Source organism: Diuraphis noxia, unplaced genomic scaffold (assembly GCF_037042655.1).
Source record: "Diuraphis noxia isolate RWA-SAM2 unplaced genomic scaffold, SU_Dnox_SAM2 contig0003, whole genome shotgun sequence".
Classification (NCBI taxonomy): domain Eukaryota; kingdom Metazoa; phylum Arthropoda; class Insecta; order Hemiptera; family Aphididae; genus Diuraphis; species Diuraphis noxia.
This window is the reverse complement of record NW_028301713.1, coordinates 23,506,984-23,534,292: the sequence shown is the minus strand read 5'-3', so window position 1 is coordinate 23,534,292 and position 27,309 is coordinate 23,506,984. Positions and strand designations below refer to the sequence as shown.

General features: G+C 27.1%; 3 protein-coding genes and 1 pseudogene across 9 annotated transcripts; 1 reads left to right on the top strand and 3 right to left on the bottom strand.

The window, feature by feature from the left end:
* Window positions 1–3,278: 3,278 nt before the first annotated feature.
* Window positions 3,279–4,039, bottom strand: LOC107169862 (uncharacterized; annotated as a pseudogene).
* Window positions 4,040–6,664: 2,625 nt separating this feature from the next.
* On the bottom strand, window positions 6,665–12,350 carry LOC107169868 (ribonuclease H2 subunit A). The gene is made up of 6 exons (XM_089224531.1): window positions 11,669–12,350; window positions 10,768–10,966; window positions 10,306–10,432; window positions 8,960–9,149; window positions 8,736–8,859; window positions 6,665–8,607 (listed from the first exon to the last, which is right to left on the bottom strand). The coding sequence occupies exons 1-6, from the start codon at window positions 11,832–11,834 to the stop codon at window positions 8,475–8,477; spliced, it is 939 nt and encodes a 312-aa protein (XP_089080657.1). The 5' UTR covers window positions 11,835–12,350; the 3' UTR covers window positions 6,665–8,474.
* Window positions 12,351–12,485: 135 nt separating this feature from the next.
* LOC107169864 (isopentenyl-diphosphate Delta-isomerase 1-like) lies at window positions 12,486–19,157 on the top strand. Of its 6 annotated transcripts, none has more exons than XM_015519790.2 (4): window positions 12,486–12,727; window positions 13,591–13,672; window positions 15,625–16,077; window positions 16,140–19,157. In XM_015519790.2, the coding sequence occupies exons 2-4, from the start codon at window positions 13,635–13,637 to the stop codon at window positions 16,408–16,410; spliced, it is 762 nt and encodes a 253-aa protein (XP_015375276.1). In that variant the 5' UTR covers window positions 12,486–12,727; window positions 13,591–13,634; the 3' UTR covers window positions 16,411–19,157. The 6 variants fall into 6 exon arrangements, with proteins under 6 accessions (XP_015375276.1, XP_015375283.1, XP_015375281.1 ...); XM_015519797.2 differs by lacking the exon at window positions 13,591–13,672 and adding an exon at window positions 12,794–12,826; XM_015519795.2 differs by having other exon boundaries at window positions 12,487–12,727; window positions 13,591–13,647.
* On the bottom strand, window positions 17,484–27,286 carry LOC107169863 (E3 ubiquitin-protein ligase KCMF1-like). Of its 2 annotated transcripts, none has more exons than XM_089224530.1 (7): window positions 26,945–27,286; window positions 24,504–24,811; window positions 23,697–23,822; window positions 23,232–23,323; window positions 22,783–22,966; window positions 22,473–22,684; window positions 17,484–18,451 (listed from the first exon to the last, which is right to left on the bottom strand). In XM_089224530.1, exons 1-7 carry the CDS (start codon window positions 26,958–26,960, stop codon window positions 18,028–18,030), a joined length of 1,362 nt encoding a protein of 453 aa, XP_089080656.1. In that variant the 5' UTR covers window positions 26,961–27,286; the 3' UTR covers window positions 17,484–18,027. The 2 variants fall into 2 exon arrangements, with proteins under 2 accessions (XP_089080656.1, XP_089080655.1); XM_089224529.1 differs by having other exon boundaries at window positions 23,217–23,323; window positions 26,945–27,282.
* Window positions 27,287–27,309: the final 23 nt, after the last annotated feature.

Genomic DNA, 27,309 nt, shown 5'->3' with positions numbered 1-27,309 from the left:
ATTAATATTATAATATTAACAATTTTATTTTTATATAATATGAATACGGACAATACAGTAGACCAACTGTGTTAAAAATTTTAAATTAATAATTAACATATAACGATATAACCGTGTGTATTAATAATTATATATATATATGTATTATGTATACAATATGACCAATGTTTAAAAATTTTGAATAATACTTTAAATTTTCTTATTTATATATTTGACCAATTATTTATAAACAATTTTTAAATAATACTTTAATTTTAATTGTTATATATGTTTAATTATTGTAATTTAGCTTTTTTTTCCGTAGCTTATTTTTCCCGTGGATTTTTTTCCTACATTCAATTTTTTGTCATGAAACTTAAATAATACAATAACAAATTACAATTTTCAATAATAATAATTAATTAAATTAATTGAAAATTGAAAAATTTAATTAATTAAATATTTTAAAGTATCTCTTGAAGTATCTAAATCATAATTGAATTGGCCCACCCTGCCAAAAAGGTCTGCACGCTTATGATGGTTATAAATAAAAATACTAATATATAATATTGTATATACCTAGTAATAATTACTCTTATTTGTACTTTTTATACATAATCAATAGTATAACCAGTGGCGTATTTTGGATGATTTACATAGATAATAAAGAAATTGATAGGCCATGCTATTGTTCTCATCTGTGACAGAAGAGAACTTAAGTTACCAATATGGTTACAAAATGTAGCACAGGTTACTGAATATTGGTATCATAGGCTTTATCAGTTTATTACCATAAATATTAAATAATAATAAATCATTATATTACTATATTCGTATCTTGTCTTGAATAGAGAAATCAAATAATTAAAGTTTTAACTCTTAAGTTATAATATTGTGAATTACAACTAAAAATGATGTACTAATTTGCATCAATTAAACATATATTTTAATAAAAACGATTGCAGCGAAAACATATCCATTTTAGATACTCACGGCGACCAATTGACGAATTTAATTATCTTCAAATATTTAGATATACGAATGTATCACGAATTAACAAATGAAAATGATACCATAACAATTAGGTCTAAATACACAAAACTTGTTTTAATTCAAAACCAATAACTTTATTATGTTTTTATGTGATTTTTAATTTTAATTTTAATGTAACTAAACTTATTCATTAACCTATTATTTAACCTATGTTTATACTTTATCATGACAAATAAATTAAATAAATTCTTATTTGTCATGTACTTTATTATTATCTATTGACAAAATGATAACATAGATCTCATGCTAGACTTAACCTAAGTCTATGATTGACAATAACAAAATTGAAAATATCATTATTTATCATTATTAATATTAGTTATATCATATTTATTTATCTATTGAATAGATTCTATTCTGAGACATTATTTTAAGTTTTTGACATAGTGCCCTATAGCAGATCACCTATTTTATATTAATTTGTATTTATACTGAACAATTATTATTTTATTATATCAATATTATTGTCATCATTAAAAATTATTAATTATCTATGGTTCTATGCCCTACCTGATTGTTGATAGTCGAATGGTAATTAACGGGCTGACATATTTTAAAATTTTGCGCGCCTAGACGGTTACCGGTATTTTGCCCAACCTAACCTAAGTTAGGGGTGTCCAGATGAGGAAGACCCTTCACCCCCCACCACCAAAAAAAAAAAAATAAAAAAAATACGCCACTGAATATGATTATGATTTGTTTAATTCATAAAATTTAATTTGAAATTATTCTGAATCTTTTTAAACAAAATCAAGCGAAAATATAGTAGGTATAAAATTTGTATTCAAAAAGTAATTAAGCGAAACGAATTATGTAACAAATAAACAATAAAATAAATAACAATACCTATAGGTACCTCCCATGAAAATAATCTGTAGGGGAACTTTCAAAAATTAAGAAAAACTAGCAAAGGAACTCGCACTCCCCTCTCTCTTTCCTTATGTTTTTACCTCCAAATAAAGCTAATATAATAAAAATAATCATAATAAATGAGCCATCGAAAGTATTTCGTTTAGAAAATATGCATGAAAAATTAAAATACAAAGTATGATTAATTAGGTTAAAGGCAGGGCCTGATTAACCAATAGGCTAAATAGGCTACAGCCTAGGGCGCCAAAGCGGTCAACGTTAAATTTGGGGCGCCACAAAATAATTTTGAGGTAAAAATCAGCCCTAGCCTACAGGCGACCAACTCCTTAATCAGGCCCTGGGTAAAGGTTTAATAAACATGGTATAAGGGGTATCAATACTGACAATACTGACCGTTTTTAATGAATTCAATATATAGACAATGTTCTACGTGATTTGCCCATGCGAATTGTGTAATTGGGTGACTGGGTGAGTAATATAAGTGATCATTATTCATTATTAATGTGACTTGTGAGTGACTGTGAATAAAATAAATAGCGGAGCACCACCGCACGTGCACCTACATGTCAATTACGAAGTACTTAACACACTATTATAGTATTATTAATTTATTGGTAATTGTTACAAATGTGAATTTTAGTGAAACGTTGAAATTAAGTTTCGTATTTCCAACAATATTGCCCACCGAGTGACATTACGACAGTGAACATTTAAACAAATGTTGAACTTCACAATAAATTATTGAAGAGAAGATGAAGTTTATCTGGGCGATTTTCGATATTTAATTTATAAAACATTAATATATTTTAGTTTTATATGATATAAAATAAAATGTACCTATGAAATAATAGCTGGGAAGCGATCATTGTTAATAAATAAATAATAAAATATCATAGCTACCTAGTGCGAATTATGCTACTATTGATTGTAATAAACGGAACCCACTCGATACATTTATACCTATCCATTATTGTGGTGATGGTTTCCGCATCAATTCGTGAAAGAACAAGGAACAAATAATTTACATATTGTATCACAATCACAATATACTGTATTAAATAATTGCATATTATAAATAATTCAGGCACTTTGATTCGAACAATAGTATACAGATTCACTGGAAGTCACGATGAAACAATACGTACGAAACAAATGAATAAATTATAATTATTACACAATAATAATATAATAATATAGATGTACACGATGAGCGTATTGTTGTTATTAACGGAATTTTGGGACGTTGTTTTTTTTTTTAGAGATGAATTAAAATTATAATTTATAACTGCATTGTCCAGCAAATATAAAAATGTTTTGATGAATCGGTTTAATTGATTGCGAAAGGCATTAATAAATACATAAGGTATTTACAAGTTTTATACTATATAATAAAGAAAATGCACAAGTGAAATCAAGGTAGTCGCGATAACGCACAAGTACCTACTTTTTTTTGGCAAATTCTAGATGTCTTTTAGCTCTTTTTGGTGTTAAAAAATGTTCTTCGGTTAAGTCATAAAAATATCTGGGATTATTAAATGAAAATTGTTGTTTTTAGGTGTATGAGTTGGTGATATACTGCAATACATAGTACACAAAACATGTATTTAAAAAAATTATTTGTTGATAGTTAGAGGTACGTATTTTTGGATCAAACTAGTAGAGGTCTCAGAGGTTTGCGGTGGGTCAGCTAGGTTCGATTGAAAATTATTGTTTGTATAGGTACTCATACATGAGTGTACAATAATTTTAAATAGGATAATTATAAACCTATATAGGTAGGCAGGTGTATAGACATAACATTCACGTACGTTTACATCCAGATGTATACTTGGAACAGCAACGGGCATTAAGTGACCATTATCTTTAATATTATCTTCAAGAAAAAAGTGTTTACTGCAAACTTTGTAAGATACGAGATGTTTTGTAATTGAACAACTTTTTATCCATTTAGATTTTAATATTGGAAAATTATAATACTTACCTACATATAGGAAAAAATGTTAATTACTTTTCTACACAAACATATAACTTTCATATCCAATGTGATTTTTGAATGTTCAACTTACTTATATAATTTTGTCTTTGACGCGTTCAGATAAGTTGTACCACAATTCGGAATCACACATTTGTATACCATATTTACTTTTACTAAAGACAAATTTTCGTTTAGAAGTATACTCGACGTCCAGTACCCGTGTGATGTACCCGACAGTCTCGTCACCGTCTTCAATTTAACACTGACCTATGCGTACGGTACCGTAGGCTAAAATTTAAATCAACAATATTTTGAAGAAAGTAAGTGGAGTTTACTTCGAATTTCGATACGAGTTGGTACGTACATTTTCTCGTCGTAACGTATCGATGTATCGAAATTTCTTTTTTGAAATTTGAAAATATCGCCTCCGATGATTAGATATTCAGATTTTTAGCACAGAATTCTGTGATATCAGATATATGATAACAAGTAAACATTGATGATTGATGACAAATTATGACAAATTCACTAATACATTGTTCACTAGTTCACTTTACCTTTTGCCTTTTGGCTTTTACCTATCCTCTTACGCGCTACCCGCCTACTCGTGATTTCTTTTTTTTATGAAACATGTTACGTCGTATTTCAATGAGTTGAGGAAATGAGGAGTGAGGACGACGGTGTTATACAAATATTTTATGGAAATCATTGTTTTGGAAGTTTTATCCATCCAAAGTTTTCGATGACATTGTCGAAATCAATTAATTGCAATTTGGTTGACAAAAGTGTAGTCTTAGTCATCAGGTTGATGGCCAGTGTAGAAATCCGGAAATGTTTTCTGAGTTTTCTCATTTCAGGGATAAAACGCTATCGACTATAGGTATCATCAGATTTAATTTTACCTAACACTGCCTATTATAATAAATAATTGTTCTCGTGATTGTTGGACGATATGTTATTAAGATAAGGTATTTATTTTTTTAAATATTTATTGTATGATTATTTATTTTAAATTTGAATTTAGCACATCATTTTTTTGATGAACAGAATTCTACTTAACAGTGAACCATTCTATTAATTTTAAATTAAACCTAGAAATTGATGCTCAAACAAATAATGTGGAAAGAAAGAGAAAGCATCACTAATAAAAAAACAACATTTTTACCCTAGATGCGTGACAAGATGTATGTTTTTAAAATAATTCTGTGTAGAAAAAATTAAACCATTATTGACATTTTTTGAATTTGTTGGACATTTATACTCACCAGCTGTTATGTCTTCAGACATCATTGTAACCCTTATATTAAATCTAAAATAAAGTTGTTGACACCATTATAAAAGAAGATTATACATAAATTATTAAATTTAATTAAGTATTAAAACATCTACCCATAATATACTACCAGAGTCCAGAAGCAGTTATTTTCAAACATAACATATTAATCATTAATGGGTGTTCACTATTCAATATATAAATATTATAAAATATTAACATCAATTTAAGTTAACTATCACATAAATTATGTGAAATTTATCAAGAAAATATGCATAACAAAATAAACCTGTAAATTCTTTTATAAACATTACACTTTATAATTCAACAATGCAAAACATCATAGAAATGTAATTTATTTTATATATTAAAACTAAATAATAGCCAATATATTATCTATATTGATTTTGAAGCATTTTAGTTATGCACACACTTAATCTTCCTATCATCACATTAAAAAGAGTTTAATCTAACCACTCTAACCATCAGTAGCATAATTTTTTTGAGGCCACGCTATAATTTTGGTCTTCATCTATCCAGATGGGTCTACATATTAATGAATGAACTCCTATGTACTCAATATTGTTTATCATTATCTATATGGGTAACTACTACTTGCAATTTGTATCTAAACCATAGAATGAGTTTTGTTAAGACTCGTATAAAACCAAACAACTATAGGTGTCTACAAAAGAAAAATATTTTAAAACTGGAGGGAGGTCTTAGGGTTTTGGTTAATAAACTGTTTTCTCCCTCCCCTTAGTTTTTTGATCTAGTTACTCCATTGAGTCTAACATTTAGTGCAGGAACGCCAGGAACACACTAACCGGTTTCGCACTGAATTCTAATCGCAGAGATAGAACTCATCTTGTTCAATTAAAATACTTCATTTTGAATTATACCAACCACACTATTCTGAAATAATCACTGCAATATTCATACTTAAACTGCAGCATGTTTTGCAAACTGAATAAAGAAACATAACTTTAGGAGTAGGTAGAATTGATAAAAAAAAGTTGCAATTTTAAAGTTTGTCAACATTTTAAATATGTTCAGTGGCGTGGCAAAAAGTAATTTCAGAGGCAATTGCCTCTGGGATTTTTCAAATATTGGGGGGTGGGTATCAAGGATTGTACTTATTTACATGCAAATACATGTGGGGTGGGTCATCTATATGGGGGGTTGCCTCTGGAATATTTTTAGTTCACCACGCCACTGAATATGTTACACCCATAATCACTATCTTGTAATCCATAATATAATTGACAGTTAATTAAAGTATCTTTAAAATTAGAAATGTCAAATATTATGTCTATTAGAATTTATTACGCAATACATATGTGTACCTAGTTTTATATGAAACATTATCAACTTACACTTTGTCTTGACAAAGTACACTCAGAATTTATTTTGATTTAATTGATGTGTGTACCTAATATATTCATTAGATATATTAGATAATATTTATATTTATATTTATTAGATTATTAAGAAGTAAATAAGTTTAAAGCATATTTGAAACTATTGGTGATTTATTAACTAGATAGTTATATAGCTGAAAAGTGTTCACTACATAGGAAAACAAACATCATTGAAAAGTTAAATGAAAAATTAAACATTTACTGATTCTTCACAATTCCCTTAAAGTTTAAAATAGTTACTTTACTTTGGTATAGTTATAAATCACAACTACACATTATAGACAATATGTAATTTATACAATTATATAATTCATACAGCTGCGGTGTTCTTCAAACATCCACATAATATCTTTGTGCAAGACTGTTCTTCATTAATTCTTAAATAAATAAAATAAAACTGATAAAAAAGAAATATTACAACAATTTGCAATTGACATTACGTAAAAACAAAATATACAATAATAATTCAAATTAAAGGCTTACATAATGTAATTAAAATTGAAATATTGAAAATAAAAGTTAGGTACATTATTAATGAATGGTTAGTTAAACTACGCATTAATAAAAAAAAATAAAGAAAATATTTTAATAATCTAATGATTCTATTTTTTAATTGTCACTCATCAAAGAAAAACATTGATAAGTGGTGCTAAATGAAGATTTAATGCAAAATATAACTGCTGCTAATCAACCTAATGTCTATAAAATAGGTCATAGGTACATAATATATAGGTATTCTTTCATAATGAACAACTTATTACATCAAATAGTATTAATGTTTTTGAAAAAAAATTTTATATGGTTTCTAATCATTACAAAAAAAAAAAATATATATTTTTTTAAGTTTTATACTTTTCTGAATGAAAACTTACAATTTATATTATTACATATTCCAAAGCAGAATATTTTTTTGAGTATTTCGATACATACAATTTGAATTTAGAATCAGTAGTTTACAATATATTTTAAGAAATTTTAACTATGCAACTACCATAACCAATATGTTTTTTTCTCAAATATAGTCAATAAATTATAATACCAATACTTCATGCTGCTTGCCCCTCGTAGTAATTAAAAACATATTACAATGCTAGAAATAAATGATAAAGTTATAATTTATTTAAAAGAAATGATAATTTCAAGGAATATCCTTTAATATTAAATAATATAATCTATATCTAATTATTATGCAATATTTTTATTATTTATACAAATAACCACTTGTTATACTACGTTTATTCAATAAATTAAAAATATAGTACAAAACACTTTTTGATGAATGAACAGTTTATATGTTTTTTGGCCTGGAAAAGATCATAATGTTTACACATTTACTCTTTATCGCCCACCTCCTAAAAATGAAAGTTGAGCTGATTATTAAAAATGTTAAATTTTGAATGAATTAAAATTTTTAAGTTTTAATAACAAGTACTCAACCAACTCATAATCTCAACTAAAAAAATTACACCATAGGATCTACCTACCAACCCTTTCCTTTTGATAATTTCCTCAAAAATCTAGAAGACTTAAAAATGTTTCAATATTCATTAAATTTAAATTTTATTAGTCTGCTTAAGCTTTTACAGTCCAGAAGTGTATACAAAAATAAATAAATATTATGTAGTAATTAATTCAATAAATACAATGGCAAGAATCTCACTATATTTCAAATATAAAATACAGGGAAAATATAACTATACAGAATCTTTACTAAAGTTTAATTTTTATAAATAAGTACACATAAACTAGTATCCAGCAATGTTAATTATAATTTGCATATAATATATTAATATTGAATTATAAATTTAAATAAGTAACTTAATAAAGTAAACATTATACGAGCCGAAAAAAAGCTATAATTATTTAGATTAAATATACAAATATATAATGGCTTTATCATTTACTAAAATTCAGTTGTAACTATTAAACCCCTATCATCAAAAAAAGGTGTTTTTTGTTGGACTTGTTTATTATGTTGACCAAAAAATGATGTTATAGGTACTAATTTTTCATCTTCATCTTCTTCTTCATCAGACCTACACAAGATATTAAATATTTCATTTACAAATTATTCAATTTGTTTCAATTTTTTATAATAAAACCCAAATTAAACACAGATCATATGATCTTATAATTTCATCTTAATGCAATAACATATACTTACCAGTCTACTTGTGCTGCATTACTTTTTAGTACCAATTCTGCTGTAGACCAAGAAAATCGTACAATACTAGGAAAACCAAATACCGGATCAATGTTTTTTTTTAAATATTCTTTTGTCACAGGATCTAGGTTGTAAAAGATATATTAAATTTAACATTTTGTTTTTACATTCTAAACTTATAGTCAAAACAACAAACATTGGTATTTATAATTATTTTGTTATACCATTTGGGTATCCGCTTCCCCAATTTGAATCAACATCTTCCCCAGGTCTTTCAACAAATTTCCAATTTTTTAATGCAGCATCACGAGTTACTTTGGCACAAATACTAGCAGCACTTACAATTGGAAACAAAGAATCAGCTTTTTTAGACACAGTGATTTTTAGTTGGGGGAATATTGATAACAATTTTTCCTAAAAATAAAAATAATATACAATTAATTACAAATTTACAAATGATAAATGAACAATACGTGTTACAAAATATTATAATGCAAAATAACCATAATCATAGGCGCCGACTCCGCGGGGACAAAGGGGGCGATCGCCCCCGTACATTGATTTAACGGGGGCGAAATAATACTTTTGCCCCCGTGCCCCGTTGTGTACAATAATAATTATTTGGTTAAAATACCAGATTATAACATGAAAATATTCATTAGAACATCGACGATTGTATATTTGTATATTACCTAAATATGATCTATAAATATTATAGATCGCTTGACGTTCACTACTATTTGGTTTTATATTTTGTCTAAAAATACATCTGTCATTTCAATTTTTCCCGTAATATAGAGACGGAACTGATTTTATTACCATTATAGTATATAAACTAAAAATTTTCAATTCAAATAATATTATTTATAAATTATAAACAAATATATTTATAGCACCCTAGAGGAGTATTAAAATAGAGTTAAGGGACAATTTGGTAATTACTCCTCCCGGTAAGTAAACTACAGCATACTATAGAATTTTTTTTCACTTAATTGAAGAGTTTGCCCCCGCGCTAATATCTAAAAGTCGGCGCCTCTGACCATAATTATATGAGATAGTATGAGATCTTAAAATGTAAAACATAAAATATTGTAAAAGCTTTAGTTTTAGGTTTTTATACATAATTCTATGCAGATTCAAATAACATTACATCATATACTAACTCAGTCTACATTTTTACATGAATAAATTTATAATATTTTATGTGTAAAATTATTATCTGACTTCTACTTTTATACATACAATTTGTCACTAATATTAATTTATTTTGATTAGTAAGGTTGAAGTTTAAAATGCCACCAGAAAATGTGTCAGACCACAATTGAGTCGGTGTTGTTACAGCTAAAATGATAAGTGGTTTTCCCACCACTTATCATTTTTTGTCAATTGTTTTTGATTTAAAATAATGAAAATTTTGGTTCTTAGTTTATAAAATTGGCAAGTATATAAACATAATACTGAAAATATATTGTACATATTTTATAAACAAAACAGCAATTTTATAAGAGATACTATAATAAGTTTTTTAATAGAATATTAATTATAAAATAAAAACTAATAATATTCTTACTTGGTACTTTTCAGGCGGTCCAACAGTATCAACAAATACTTCACAAATATTTACTCCCCTATCCAACACTCGTTGTATTAAGCCAATAGCAGCATTATGTGAAATTTCGTTCAAAGAACACTTTTGCCTAAATCCAAAATAATATAAAAAACACTGATGAGTATAAATTAATAGTAGATATACTATGTAAGCAATGTTAATATTATTTTTATTTTTTTTTGGATGATATACTCTTGCCATGCTCATAAATTAATTTGCTAGTGGCATATCTAACTCTGGCATTAATTATGTCTTCTTTGTTGAAGATAATATGAAAATAGAACACAAATTTGTCATGTTACATGATTTCTATTTTCTAGTCTCTAAAATTATGGTAAAAACTAAAAATCTAGTACTAAAGCTTGAATTAAATGCATGCCATTGGCACAAAAATAAAAAAATCATTTCAACTCATACACATACCTCCTAAAGCTACAATTGCTAATTGTAGTTGGTGATATGATGTGTACAGCCCACCCAAGTATTTCAGATTGTTTGGTTATTTCATCAAAAATATCATCTCTAGCTTGTTCAGACAAAACTTTAGAATCAGCGCATCCCAATGTCTTCAGAATAGCTTGATTATCTGCTGAACAGTAAGATGTACCATATACCATTGGACCTAGAAACAAAAACATTACTAAATAAAATTCAAAATAGCAGGTATAAAAATGTATTAAAAAATAAATAGAATTTCAATCAATGGTATATTGTAAAGTTAACATCAAGTATATGAAGATGATTATAACATATTAGAATTAATTATTTTTGAACTAAATTTAACATACATAGGTAAAAATCAACAGTATCGACTTGAAAATTTATATAAGATAAAAACGCATATTTTAACAACAACAGAGAAATAATGACACATTTTTTTAAGATGGGTATTAACAACCCATTTTAAACTGTACCTACTAATATCTTAGGTGATTGGTTTGAACTGTATTGTTAAGAAAATATTAAGTCGGGTATTAAGTATAACTGTTTACCACTTTATGAGCAATGAATACTGTTTAGTATAGTTTAATGTATTTATAACCTATAAGAATGTAGAAATTATTTTATATGAATTGAAATATCTAATATATTATGTACAATGACTAAGACATGGTCTACAAATGTAAGATACAGTTATACCTAGAATAGTAGGTAGTTAAAATTGAAAATTAGGTATATTTTTTTTTGAGATAATCATACTGTAGGTATTATTAGGTATTATATCTAAAGTCTAGATATTATCTAGTTGAAACTTGAAATGAAAACTAATTACCATACCTGCTCACTATACTTGGATATATTTGTATTTTTTTTTCATACATACCAAGGACAGGACCACGGCCAGCTTCGTCAATTCCCAAAATACATTTCTCAGTTTTCGTTGTTTCGGGTAAATCTGATTCAATGTGAACATCAAAAGAATTATTTTCAGACGAAATCACCGATTTCACATCAGAAATGGTGTTGCAAACTTTATAGTTACTGTTCATTATAATTTAGAAGTTTGATCGAAATTTAAAAAATCGTCTATTTATTCGTCACTAAACAATTTAAATAATGGTCCACTTGAACTAACCACACAGGTAGTAGTACCTAGCATGTAAAAGTGGTAACTAATAACTATAAAGAAAAATATTATAAAGAGCCTAGCAAAAGAGATAGTTCGCAAAACTCAACAGTGAAGAATATTTTTTCAATGGAGAAGTCAATCCTATAGAAGTGTTTTGCTATTTAAGGGTGAACAATGGACAGACGAGACGTGACAAAGAACAACTGACAAAACGTGAAAGTGACAAATTACAATTTGCCAAGTGAGTAACCGAGTGAGCAACAAGCAGTTAGTTAATGGTTAGTAAACACTGTAGATCGAATCGTATCAGAGACCATAAGTATCAATACTCAAGACTCAATAAGACAATAACACTCTTCAATCAAAAAAGTAATGTTTTTATAATATTGTAAATTTGTAATTTGTATTTACTATTTTGTAATTTCTTTACAATTTAAGTTTGTTATCTTAACATTCTTAACCTAAAATTAAAATTTAAGAGGGAAGTGATGGCATTGGTCAAATAATATCATATCACAATTGATAACGTAGCAGATTATAGAAAGCGAGCCTGAATGAAATATAACATTATTTACATTAGATCGTAATGGAACGATGCCACTACTGAAGTACTGACCTATTGCCCCGTAGGTATAAATTCCAACAAAAAGATAAACGATTTCTAATATTCTAATGCTCTCGTTAGCGTCGAGAGTCGAGACGTGTTCACGGTGTCTTCTGCCTATTATGCTACAAATCTACGATCAGAGTTGTTCGTCTGAGTGTGCAGTCAATACCAGTCAATAAGTTCTTAAACGGATTTTTTTATTTGTGGTATGTAGTATGTTGCTTGTATTTTGTTTCTTTTGTAAGATATACAGAAGGTATTCATAATTTCAGAACACGGCAGTGAGATCATTAAGATCTATTACAGTACGTTTTAAAAGCAACTTTTCATTTTTCATTTTTGATCGTCAGAGGTACCAGCTAACTAGAAATATTTTTCTTTTATTAAAATAAATTGTTATTTTCTATCATTTAGATAGGTGTAAAAAATATTTAATTAAGAATGTATAGTATTGTATATCTTCATATAGTTTATTAAAACAAAATTGGTAATTTGACATTTTTATAGTTCATTATGGTTGTATAAATATAATTTAAATAACATAGGGCATTCGTGTCGCAGGTGGTCTACGGGGGGGGGGGGGGGTAGAGTGATCTGCAAATATTTTTACTACGAGTAAGTCATATACAAATATTCATCAAATATAAAAATTAAAAATAATTAACCAAATATAATAATAATTTCAATTACAGTGAACATTTTTAGTATCATTTAAAAATGTTAAAAAGTATTTTGTTCACCAAAAGCCAGTCGTTTTTTCTGGTCACTATGTTTGTTTCAGGATCACATTTTTCACAATTTGGCGTTTCTCACTAACCTATCCAGCATTGCTTATGACTTGTAGTTATATTATAAAAAATGTCATTAATTGTTGTCGCAATATTGTCCCACTGCGGGCTGCGATAATATGTGTATAATATATTAATAGCCAATAGGTAATTATATAGTATATCACCTGATACACCTAAAAAGAGGCTGTCGATCACCTGCTACACAAATACCTAACATAGTAGTCATTATTGTCTAACTTTTGACACATTACTTAACATACCAAATTTACTATTTGCAGATCATGTGTAGCTTTGTTTAAAAATTACAGTGAATCAATCTCTTATGGAACTTGATGGCAAGTACACTATCTGTGTTTGTATGTAGGTTTTTTACAATATTACAATTTTTTAGCAAGTTTTGCATGTATAAAATAGTATAAATTAGAATGCTCATAACTTACTTTAAAACTGAACTATCATCAAAAAATTCTGATCTGCTGAGGATAAATTTGATAGTTACACATTTGTAAGATAGAGACAACAAATGCCAGTGTTAAGTCCTCTTAAGACCAATGATCAATCATTACATAATATTTAATAGGCGTACAAACTAATAAATTATGATTCTAGGTTTTTTTAAATACAATTTTCCTATCTTAATGAGCTTGTTAATTTATTATACTAGATGTTAGTTAATAGTTACTCAGCTATCATATCAATGTAATTTTAAATAAAATTACTTTATTATTTATATAAATAATTAAATGTAACTATTTATTTTTATCAGGTACTTAAATATTATACTGACTGAAAAAATCAAATCGGTTAATATTGAGATTTCACTTTAATCCAGATATTTGCACGAATGTTTCAACTATAGATGTTATGGTGCTAAGTAATAATTATTAGTTTGTCATTTCAAATATGTTTGCTAGTTTTGTTTGAAACCAATTTTTCTATATACATTTTAACTTCTTTTATTTTTTAAATACAAATTAGTTTATTTTCGGTTTTATATAAGCATATTTATTTGATTTGGTTAAGTCTTAATTGTTTCTATTATTTTACATTTAAATGAAATTCCTGCAAAATAAAACTTGATATTTATTTATTAAGCATGGTATAGGAACACGCTAAACTTTGCTGCACAATAGTGTATAACATAGCAGATAATAAATAACTTGATAAATCAAGATAACGTTTATGTGTAGGTTAACAAGTTACATAACAATAGAAAAAGAATAATCTATTGTACCTTTATTTATAATCTATAGTTATTTTTTTTCAATTACCATAAAATATGTACTACATTTTGTGACTTAAGCTGTTGCTTGCCATAATCACTTAAACATTTTAATTTGTTTTAAAAATAACCACCTTATTTGTACAAATGACAAACCAAGATAATACTTAAAAAATACAAGTATCTCAAAGAACTTATACAAATACTTCACAATCACGCATACAATTTTTCTTACCTACTATAACTAATGACGACATATGATTAAATATTTTAGTTTATACAATTTATTAATGTCATCATTTTAGTTTTGATACTATTTCTTCATATTAATTTAACTATTAATTAAACTGTATTGTAAATTATAATAATTTAATTAATAAAAATGTATTTACTTTTATTTTTATATTATTTGTAAAAACTATGCAATACTTCTAATTCTACTGACTATTAAATTCTATCATGAGTAAAAAAAAAACATTGTAACTCAAAACAAAATGATGGCTATAATATGAGAATATTAAAAAATCCAAGTTTTCTAAAGTTAAATAGTATAGTGATGTTGTGACTAATATATTTATATTCGATAATAATTTAATCTTCAAAATGTCTTTTTATGTTTCTTAATAATTTATAAAAATATAGTTACAAGGTTTTTAGCATATTGCTGTCGATTAGGTAAAATAGTTTGCTCAGTTTTAAATTTTTATAATTCAACTGGGTTATATTTTTACTGTTCTAAAAATAAAAATTGTTAATTACATATGAATATAAATGACATGCGTATTATTATGTGTATGTTAAAAATTAATTACTTTGATAAAATTGTCAGCAATTACAATTGTGTTTGTAAGTAATTACCAATTAAATTCATTGAGTTATTACGTTTTAAATATTTAGAATATAAAACTTCTATTTTTATAAAAATCATTGTATTATTAATTTTCAAATTATATTTTTCCCATAATATATTACCAATGAAACAGAAACATTATAATATAATTATTAAAGTTCATTAAACACATTTGAATTAACATTGCTGGTAAAAGCACTTCATATTATTTAAATAATTCTTTTTTTTATTTACTTACAGGTTTTATACCATGAAGCTGATTTTTAAATCACTGGGTACATTACCCTTAAGGCGATTTCTATCAACCTTACCCAAACCGTTAAATCCTGTACAAGAAGCTGCCCTCGAAGAACGTTGTATTCTTGTTGACCAAAATGACCAAGAATGCGGTTTCGCTAGTAAACGAGACTGTCACAGACTAGTAAACGGAAACCTTCCATTACACCGTGCATTTAGTGTCTTTTTGTTCAATACCAAAGATGAATTACTATTACAACAGCGTTCATCAACCAAGATCACATTCCCAGATCATTATACAAATTCATGTTGTAGTCATCCGCTGTACGAGATTGAACATGAGCGCAAAGACCTAGAAGGTGCTAAAGCTGCTGCTTGTCGCAGACTTGTGTTTGAATTAGGAATTCCTACAAGCCAATGTCAACCTAAAGACTTGCAATATATAACCAGAATAAGGTAATAACAACAACTTAATCAATATATAAAAAACTTGATGTCTAACTTGAAATTTTATTTAGGTACATGTCTGAAGGAGATGGGACCTGGGGTGAACATGAGATTGATTATATATTTATTTTGCATAAAGATGTTGCTTTGGATCCTAATCCAGATGAAGTGAGTACTGCCCTGTATATTCCCAAATCAAAAATGAATAAATTCTTGAAGAATTTAAAACATCCAATTACGCCATGGTTTAAACTAATTGCACAAAATGAATTGACAAACTGGTGGGACAATTTAAGATCTCTGGAAAAAGTCATGAATCATAAACAAATTATTAGCTATTAACCACTTTTCTACTACGGGAATTATTAATTACGATTGGGACTATATAAACATTTGTACTGTTTACAGTATGGAAATTAGATTAACATTGTTATTCATTTTATTGTGATAAAATACTATTGTTCACATATTATATATATATATATGCATTTGGTATTATATTTTTTTAATCTAATTATGAAATTTATTAAATATTAACATAAATGTATAAAAGAATTAAATGTTCAACCTCAAATTTTTAAAAAGTATCTAGATATTTTAATAAAACTTTGATTTGAAAAAAAATATGGGTTAATTTCAAAATGTTGTATTACGAAAATTTTTATATTTATATATATTTGTGTTGTTACTAACTACATTTAGTAGAAACGAATAAATTGTTTATTTTGTAATGAAGAAAAAATATATTTTGTTATTTTTGAAGAAAATATATTTTATTCTTTAACTGATAGAATAGAATTTTATACCTAATTATCATGTTATTGATAAAGAAAGATGTTTTAAGCCTCTTAAAGTTAACATTGTATATTAAAGAATAGTTTTTAATGAAAAATATAAATAAAATATGTTGGTTAATCATTATATGATATATTTTAAATATATCAACCCTTTTTCTTATTGTAATAAATATTCATAACTCATATATTATTTATTTTTGTAACTTATTATTGAATGATGTTAGTTTAAATGTTTGAATACAAATAAATAGTTATATTAAGTGAGGAAAGCAAAAATGAAGTAAAATTATATATATAGTTAACGTAACAAATAATAATAATTAAAAAAAAAAAAAACGATGAAATTAATTTTTACACAGATTTTAGAGGTTAAAAAACAAACAAAATAACATGTACCAGAACCTAATTGACGTAATCAAATAAAAATAAAATTATGATTGTATATGTATACATATTGCATTCAGATTTAGTCTCAATATGTTTCTATATGAAAATTTTTATTGAACTATGTAACAAGTTATTAATATTATTTTTCATAAAAATAGTAAAAATATTGATTAAATTAAGTCCATTGTTAAGAATTTAAAAAAGTGATTATATACCCAAAAATATATAAAATAAAAGTTGAAGTAAATTTATTTAATAAACAATGAACAAACATTACTGAATACATATTTATATAATTTTTAATTTCAAAAGAAAATTAACAATGGCTAGACATATTTACAATATATTTACTAAGTTTTATCAACTTTATTTCCAATTTTGTTCACAACAAAATATAATTATTAATTCCAATATCACAATTGAGAAATACCGCGTTAATATCTCCAGACGTATAAATTCAAGCAATAGTTTAATAAATTAAGCGATAAATCAATGTTAAATTAATTAAAGACCAGTATATTTATTTTTTTTTGGTTTTTCTTATTTTTTTAATACACAAAAAAAAATATATATATGTATATATATATATATATAACATACCGTTTTGAATTAGTTATCATTAATATTTGTTTTTATATGCATATAACTAAACTGAAATCTATAAAAACAAATCATCCTAAATATTTTACTTTAATTTTAAGTGTTACAACACCAGTACACGACTAGACATTTCATATTGAATTTGTTAAGCAGCAACTGGATTTTATCAATTAGTTTAATGTGATGGTGATGGATCAGAAACTTTAGGTTGTTTTCTAACATTAGCTGCTGGCTGTGGAATTTGTGATTGCATTACAGTTTGCCTATTGCGGCTGGGCGGTGAAGAATATCTGTGAGGAACGCCAATTACATGGTTAGCCGATTGTTGTGGTTGTTGTGGAGGAGGAGGTGATGGTCTGCTGTTAGATTGTCGTTGTTTGCTATCTGGTACTATCGTCTTAGCTAATGCTTGCGATACCTGAGGTTGAGCTGCTGCTGTGGCTAATGGCGGTTGGTCTTTTTTAGCAGTTATAGTTGCTGGCATGGCTTCATTTGGAGTTAACATAGATAATAATAATTCTTGCATGAAGAAACTACGGTCAGCACGATCTATCTCCAATTTCTGTTGTTCAGATTCATTTAGTGGAGCATCAATGTATCTATCAGAAAAAAAGCAATCATTTATGAATATTTCTAAAATTTATTGAAACTGAGAGATTACATCATATTTCTAACAATTTGTATTATATTTTGATGAAAATTGTTTACATTTGTGTATACAAGTTCTACATTTTATCATGTATTAAAATTAGTTGGTAAATAGTTATTATAATTTTGATTTAAGCATAAATGTTTGTGAGTTCAAACTGGACATCACATACATTTAAAATTAAGATAAAACATAATTCATTTTATTAGTAAACTCTATAAATGTCATACACTCAGGGCTGGGAATGATAATATAATAATAAATTTAAAAAAAATTTGATTTTTATACGAGCTAATGGTAATCAAAGAGGACACTACACCCGTATGTAATACATAGCATAAACTGTTTTGTGCGGGGAAGAACCAAGAAGACTACTGTCATAACTAAGATGAAATATTGTTTTTATTTTATCGTTATACAAAAAAGCATTCAAACTTGCATAAATAATGGATTTTGAAACTATATAAGTGATATTAATGAAATAAAAACAATATTTCACAAATAATGTTCTCATCTATATTATTGTATATTTATTACCCTCTCACCCTGAGTGGTTCTATACCGTGTATCCCACATAAAAACATTTTTTGTCATGTTGTACATTTGTAAGACAAGAATAAAACATGAAGGTGTAGCATTCTCTTAATGTTTATAAATTTATATCTTTTTTTTATTTAAATATATTCAATCTGTTTACAATAAAAAACAATAAATAATAAGGATAATATAGAAAATATACAAACATGAATAACGTGAAGAGGAGACTGTTCATCAACAGAACCTCAGAAAGGAGATTTCTAGACCAGTTTCTTTTTAATCGACGGTGAATTTGTGGTAATGTAAGAGAGGACATATTTTGAATGAAGGGGTTTATGTGGATTGTTAATTTTGAATGGAAACTTTTGTAGTGGCTTTTTGGAAGCTCATTTACTGATTGTATTTTAAGGTTATTATGGAGGGCTGAATTTGTTATGTACCATGGAGCATCAGTGATAAGTCTTAGGGTAACTGAATGGGAGGTTTGTATAGGACGAATGTTTGCGGATTTTGCTTGGCCTCAAATTTAGATGCTGTATGACCATACTGGCCTGATGATTACTTTATATAGGAGTAGTTTGTTTTTGAGACTCAAGTTTGATTTTAATATAAGTCTAAGTAGATGGAGTAAAATGTTTTTGTTTTTGCTTGATGTGGTTTGACCGGGTTATCTTTTATCCATAGTTATACCTAGGTATTTGGTTAAATGGTGAAGTGGAATTGGTTTGTTCTTGAACTTTGTTGTGGGACGTTCCTTTTAATTTAGTGAAAAATTCATCTGAGCAGATTTTTTGTCATTGATTTTAATTTTCCAGTTTTTGGACCAATATTCTGTTTTATTTAAATTTAATTGTACATTTGGAGATGCAATATCGAGAAATTTAATTGACGTATGTATTTCTGTGTTGTCAGAAAATGAGGCGAGAAGAGTTTGGTTTGATGTAGGTATATTAGCGGTGAAGATATTATAAAGTATAGGCGATAGGTCATATCCCTGGGAAACTTAAGCTTTTATATACTGTTCAGTTGAATAATTAATTTTTTTGGCAAACGGAGAAAGTGTTTTAGTTTAAATAGAATTAGTTTCGCCTATCATGCCAAACTTGGTCAAAGTCCTGATATATATCTAGAAATACTCCCGGGGCAGTATTGCTTGGTCTCGAAGGAGACTGAGATTTTGTCACTAATTCTATTGATTTGGTGGATTGTGTTGTGGTTGCGATGGTAATTGTATTGTGATTTTGGTAATATATTTTGTTGGTCGATTATTGGTCTAATTTTATGTAGAATTAGTTTTTTGAGAAATGTATATCTATGCCTTTATACTGTTTATAGTATGGCTCCATAGATCTAGTACTCTAATATGGAGTATGTAAATAAGAATGTTTTGATTTTAACACATACCTATTATATTCGTTATATTAATGTAACCTTTTTATAACGAGAGTTCACATCACCTGCTCATGCCTTTTCTGTGTGCTCTGTCAACTAGTTTAAGTTTTATTGTGGCTTCAATATTGGCTATAAACACATGGGACACACATTTTACTACCTCTCCAGTCCATTTGTTAATAGACTATTGCAATACATTTAAATCCCTCATTGACGTTATATATATGAGATATGGTTATGTTAAAGTATATATAGGTATGTTAGCAACATTGTGAAACGGATATTCTCCTTCTCTCTTTTAACTTTGTGTTTAGATTCTTTATTTCTCATTAGCCGCATAAATTAAAACATGAAGATCAAAAAACCTAACACATGGTATACTCAAACAGGATCAAATATGAATTATGGCTGACATACCTCAACATATTTATCATGGATACAGCATCCATTTTAATCTTCACAAAAACCTACACTATTTTGTTAACATAACAGAGGGAAAATTATGGTTTTTGTTCACGCAGAAGGTTCTAAGCGATAAAGACTGAAGATGTTGGTAGAAACAGAATTTGTACAACGTTTTTTGAAATATTCAGAACCTCAAAAAAAAAAATTAAAGTTACGCTAAACTCTGTAATTGCAGCAGTTATTTAATGAGACATTACATGGTGCAACTGGGTATAATTCAAATTCATATTTTTAAAATATAATCAAAATTACAATATAACATTTAATTTTGATTCTTCTGTCATCTTTAGCACAACAATCATACATTTTAATGGAAATCAAACATCAAAAATACAATTTTAAGGGTGGTTTTATTTATTTTAAGGCAATTATATCAAATTTGACGCAAAAACATCACCTAACTTTTCTACTTATACCCTAATATTACAGTGTAAATAATAATAATAATAATAATATTAATAATACAGTGTGATTCATAAGGCGTAAAACACTCATTATTTATAAAAACTATTTACTTTTTTCAAATTTTTTTTTCTTCAAAATTTTAGATACATGCTGTTCTAAAACTATATAAATTTTTAATATTTTCACCCTTAAACCTCTATCAAATTTTGAATTTTAAATAGCAACCTATATTAAAAATATCATAAATTAATTTTTTAAATAAATTTTCACGTTTAAATTTTCATTTTTCATTAATCCGTTGACAAGATATAGTCTCCCAAAATTGGATTGTTTTGGGGTGGTGTTTGTCCTGTGTAAATATGTTTACCTATTTTGGGGCACAACTTATAGGCTTAACTATCGTACTTACCTACTGAATTAATTTGAAAAGTGTATTATGTTTTACACTATAGTACAAAAATCCCAATTGCCGCGGCCGCGGTACTGACATGGTATAACACATTTATATACAAACACCACTCCAAAACCATACAACTTTGGGAGACTATATCTCGTCAACGGATTAACAAAAAATGAAAATTCATTAAAAAAATAGCCTTATTAATTTATGATATTGTTAATATAGGTTACCATTTAAAAATCAAAAGTTGATAGTGGTTTACCTAATAAATATAAGGGTGAAAAATATTAAAAAATTATACAGTTTTAGAAAAGCATAGATATAAAATATTGAAAAAAGTAAATAGTTTTTATAAATAATGAGGGTTTTACGCCTCATGAATCGCCCTGTATATATATATGTTTTTTTTTTGAGATTGAATTTTAATCTTATTGTTTTAATTAGATTTGATTGCAATAATAAATTAATATGAACATTTTATGTGTTGTGTGCTCCTTTAACAAAATATTAGCCGTATTCATTTGTCGTCCAATATATTGAATGTGGAATATTTGTCTAACTTTTGATTTTGTTGTGTTAAAAGTTTGAAAGCTAGCAGTTTCTTATAATCTATATTGCATTAAAATATTAAATTATATTTTAAATAGACTATTATTCAAATATTTTCTTTAAAATTCAGATTCCAAGAAATGCACATTTAGTTAGATTGGGAAATATTTTTTGTATTGTTATATGTTTTAATAATAAAAGTTAAAACAATATTAATACATACTTGATTAGAAATTGTGATGAACTATTACGTGCAGACTGATTTTGGTTAGAATTTGAATCTACAACTTGAATACTAAGTAAGTTTGATGATGTACCAGCAGCTTGTGTTGGTGCTCCAGATCCAACTATATTATTGTTAGCTAATGAGGCAGCAGCTGCAGATGAGCCATGTCCTTGGCGACGAGGTAAACGTTCTAGTTGTTGTCTAGCGGCCTATAACCATAAAATGTTTTTAAAAATATTATGTAAGTTATTAAAACTTTAAATGAAACTATGAAATACAAATTGAAATTATTACTAATACACAATACCCTGACTTGTTGTCTTTCAAGCTGCAGCTGCATCTGCAACTGTTGCAGCTGTGAAGAAACATTGTGAGTGCCTTGTGAGCTGCTTGCTGAAGATCCAGGCACACTATTTGATTGTGCTCTACGAACTCCACTTAACTGCGATAATAGCTCAGCAATTGGATCTGAACCATCTCTCGTTCCACCACTAGAATGCATTTGAATAATATTAATAATTATTCATTTAGAGAAATATACGAATAACTATTATTTACGCATCAACAATTTAATATATGTAATTCAAAAATAGCAAATAATAATAATACAAAAATATCTATAGCAATTAGACACAAATGCATTAGCCAAACTAATAAAAATATATTTTTTTATTTTTTATTTCTTGTATTTCAAGCCATAAAAGACTACTGTTTGAATAAATATAATTAAATTGTCCGTACTTTGCTGCCCGGTACCTGAAATTGATTGCTCTTCGAACCCTTGTACTTCCCATACCTCTTGCAGACTGTGGTATACGTCGAACAGAATGTCTTGCAACAGGTTCATCGTGATAGCTTTAATTAAGGAAAAACATGGTAAAAAATAATTAGAATATTTTATAGTTTAATAAAAATGTATTTTCCATTAGGTCCATCACTCCCTACAATACGGAGTCAGTTAACCTTATCCTTTGCCACCATAGAGCTCTGTTCTTACTTCTTCTTTACTCACACCAGCTATTTCCATGCCATTTTTCATTCTTTCCACCTCTTCGATTTTTATTTCGTTCTTTCTTTTTACAATAATTCCCATAGCTTCTATCACTACCTCCAAATCATATCATAATTTTAATATAACACACTTAGTGAACAATTTTTATGATTTCCTCAGAATGTATATTTAATAATCAAAATGTTTTTTTTCTGTTATAAAAAGGATATTAAAAATGAAATTAAATCCCTTGGAACACTTGGACTGGCACGATGTTGCATTTGTAAATGAACTGAAAAATCATCAGTTAATAAATTAGGATCACCTCCTGGGTGTGCTGCACAAACTGGACACACCTAAATTATATATTATAAATTACTAATTAGTATTAACACAATATTTCAATAATTGTAAAGTAAATTATTTATTTATGATAAATTGCATAATACATTAGTATTTACGAGTACAATCCATATAAATTATTCAGTGGCGTACGCAGGATTTTTCAAGGTTAGGTTAGGTTGAAAATAAATAATTACTCGGTTGTTACAGATTTAAAAGGTGAGCTCAGGCATTGGAATAACGATGCTTGGATAGCAGATAGTGTAGCTAACATCAGTTCAATTGTTATCATAGATTATACATTTTTGTGGACTGTGGAGTTAGTGGTTAAAGATAGTATCTTTAATCATGACTACTAACTGACTATGGAATGTATAAAAATATTATTTATAAACCTTAGAAGTTTAGCCAGTTTAGGACAATATGGTTTGCATTGTTTGTAATAAATAGGTAAACACACAATGTAAGAAACTTTAAATCATTAAAAAACATTAAATCGAGGTAAATATAAAAACAACAAATCAAATACTACGCCAATGGGGGGGGGGGGGGATCCCCTGCGAATGCCACTGAAATTATTATTTTATCTATTAAATTAGTACACAAAAAAAATTATTTTAAATCTGACCTGAGTGTAGTGTCATTTTTACACTTCATTTAAACCAACTTTATTATGTTTTAAGAAATATACTAACAACTTCAGTAGTAGAATCTGGGTGTTCAGTTGTAACATGTTCTGTTAGCACCACTTCTGTGAGACCCATACGTCCACAAAAAGGACATGTGAATGCTTGTGGCTGATCAGATGTTAATGATTCACCACCATAGTAGAGCTCAAAGTCAGCACGTGTTAAAATACACTGCATTGGGTGATCAACTGAATGACGTGGGGTAGTTGCACCTGCTTCATAACAATTAGCGCATAGATCATAGTCGTAACACTTTAAACATTTAAAACGACGTCCTTTAAAGTTTCCTCTCATACAAGCATCACAGCTAACACCTGTAATGAACAAACAATTTAACACCAATAAAAGGTACCTAATTAACCTAATTATTATTTTAAGCATAATCTTGAAAAATTTAAATCATCTTGTTCAAAAAAATATACCTTGAAGGCTTGAAATATATTTTTCTTGGGTTTCTAGGATCATTTAAATTAATGTTTAATGTCATCAGTTTATCAATTACAGCTGTCTAGCAATACTTATACAATCTATATTTTTTACTGCATTCCACGCTTATACTTCTTAATTTGTTGTTAGGTATAATAATCATTTGAGTAATTTTTGACATTATTTTGTTAAACATTTGGACAAATCATCATTAATATTGGATCGTATAAACAACCCCTATATATTAAATCAATCAATAATGAACTAATGACACATTAAATTTATCAAAATTTATGCAACCTAGAATTAGTGTTTTAATACTGTTAGTTTGGAAAAATTATATAAAATATTTGGAAATGATAATTCAATGCATGATTTTTTGTGAAACAGAATTACTACTAACTGTATATAATACAGAATGCAATGGAATAATTAAATTATATAGATAGAGTAAATATCTGTTAAATTTTAAAAAACAAATGCAAGTGACAACAGATATTTTAGTGAAGCATGTTAATGGAGTAAGAATAAATGAAAAAAAAATATAAATTAGAAAACATTCTAAATAATAATGGTAAAAATCTCGTAAAGAATTGTTCATTAAAATTAATTCTTAAGATAACATAACTATTGTTTATTATTTAAATACAGAAGTTATTGATTTTTTGTATCTATTATAGAAATTAATAAAAATGTGTTTTGTATTTTAATTTATAAGCCACATATTTTTTTATCAAAAAATCTAAATGAGTAACACCCCGTAGAATGTACATTTTTTATTCATTATTTACATTTTAAATGTCTGATGAGTATAATTGTAATAGATACTGAAGTATTTTTGTAATAGATATTTATAACCAGATTTTAACTATAAATATTTAAAATTCAACAAGTTACCACAAATTCTAACTCTTTAATTTAATAAAAGGTCAATCTACTACCTATAGATAATATTATAATTAACAACACAAAAAATTGATTCTGTTGAACACAAATGTCAAATTTGTTATATTGCAAGTTTATAAAACAGAAAACAGACAAGAACATCATATCCTCTAAAAAACTTGAAAAACTTTCATTGCACAGGAAACATTGTTTTTTATGTAGGTAATGTATTGTAGATCATTAGCCATTTTTTGTTGTTATATTAAGCACAAAACAAGACAAAATAAATATTGGTATAACAACCATTTAAGTTTAAGTAAAATTAATAAGAATGTACTGGCAATTAAAAATAATTATATACATAGTTACATTATTCATAATTTTCAATTTTTAATTTATAAATTAAAATCAAAAAAGATGTAGGTAACTACGCAAATTTATATTCAATTACCTAGTAGGTAGGTATCCTGCTTTTAGTAGTTTAGGTATCGATTATAAGATACATTCAGTACTGACTTTTTTGTATAGGAAGACTATAGTGAAAAAATATACTTTTTGGATAACAAATAATTAGGTACCTACCTAAAATTATAAGTTTAATTATAAATGTATTACATAACTTAAATATATAACTGTATTAAGATAGATATTGGACAAATTTAAACCTAAAATAAATGTATCAATCATAGGTAAAAATAGATATCGATAAGATTTATAAGATAAAGGAGCTTAGCAAGATTAATTTTACCATATTTTTGATAATGATTATTTAAGTACATACCTATCCATACCTATGATAATATCTAAACACTAATTGTACAAATACATTTTAATAGCATTTCTAATCCACAACTATTCGGTAATAACTGTCCAGTTATGACTTATAAAGCTATAGATAATTATGATATACATAATCGAATTAGATTTAACAGCACACAACATTAGCGAATAGATCAGTATCATGACAACACCAGTATTAAACATTAAGATTGGGCTTAGATTAATGGATACCACTTAGGAATTTAAAAATGATAATGATCTAATTCACGTTCAATTTAATGAGAGCAACTTGTGAGCTTGGAGCCTTAAAGTCGAGATTTTACGTAAACTAAACAACAGAACAATAGTATGCTTACCTTCATGACGTGACATTTCACGGATTCCGTCTCTACCGTCGTCGTCTCGCGGTGTATTCTGGTCATTAACAATTTATTTCGTATAATATACTGCACGCGTTCTTGGACAATTTAATGCGACCGAATGTCTCGCACAGTTCGAACTTGTGATTGAAACACAATCGGGCATCCGCCGATTTACGGATCGAATTTTCAACTCATGAGATGGGGGAAAAAAAATAATTATGATAAATTAAAATTAAAACAAGACGGATGATAGTTCGTTTTTTCCTTTATCCCCGTTCAATTTTTTTTGCAACTTCACGAATCACGAGTCACGACAGGCGATTACGACGGGATGGCCAACGATTGTACATGGAAGAAAC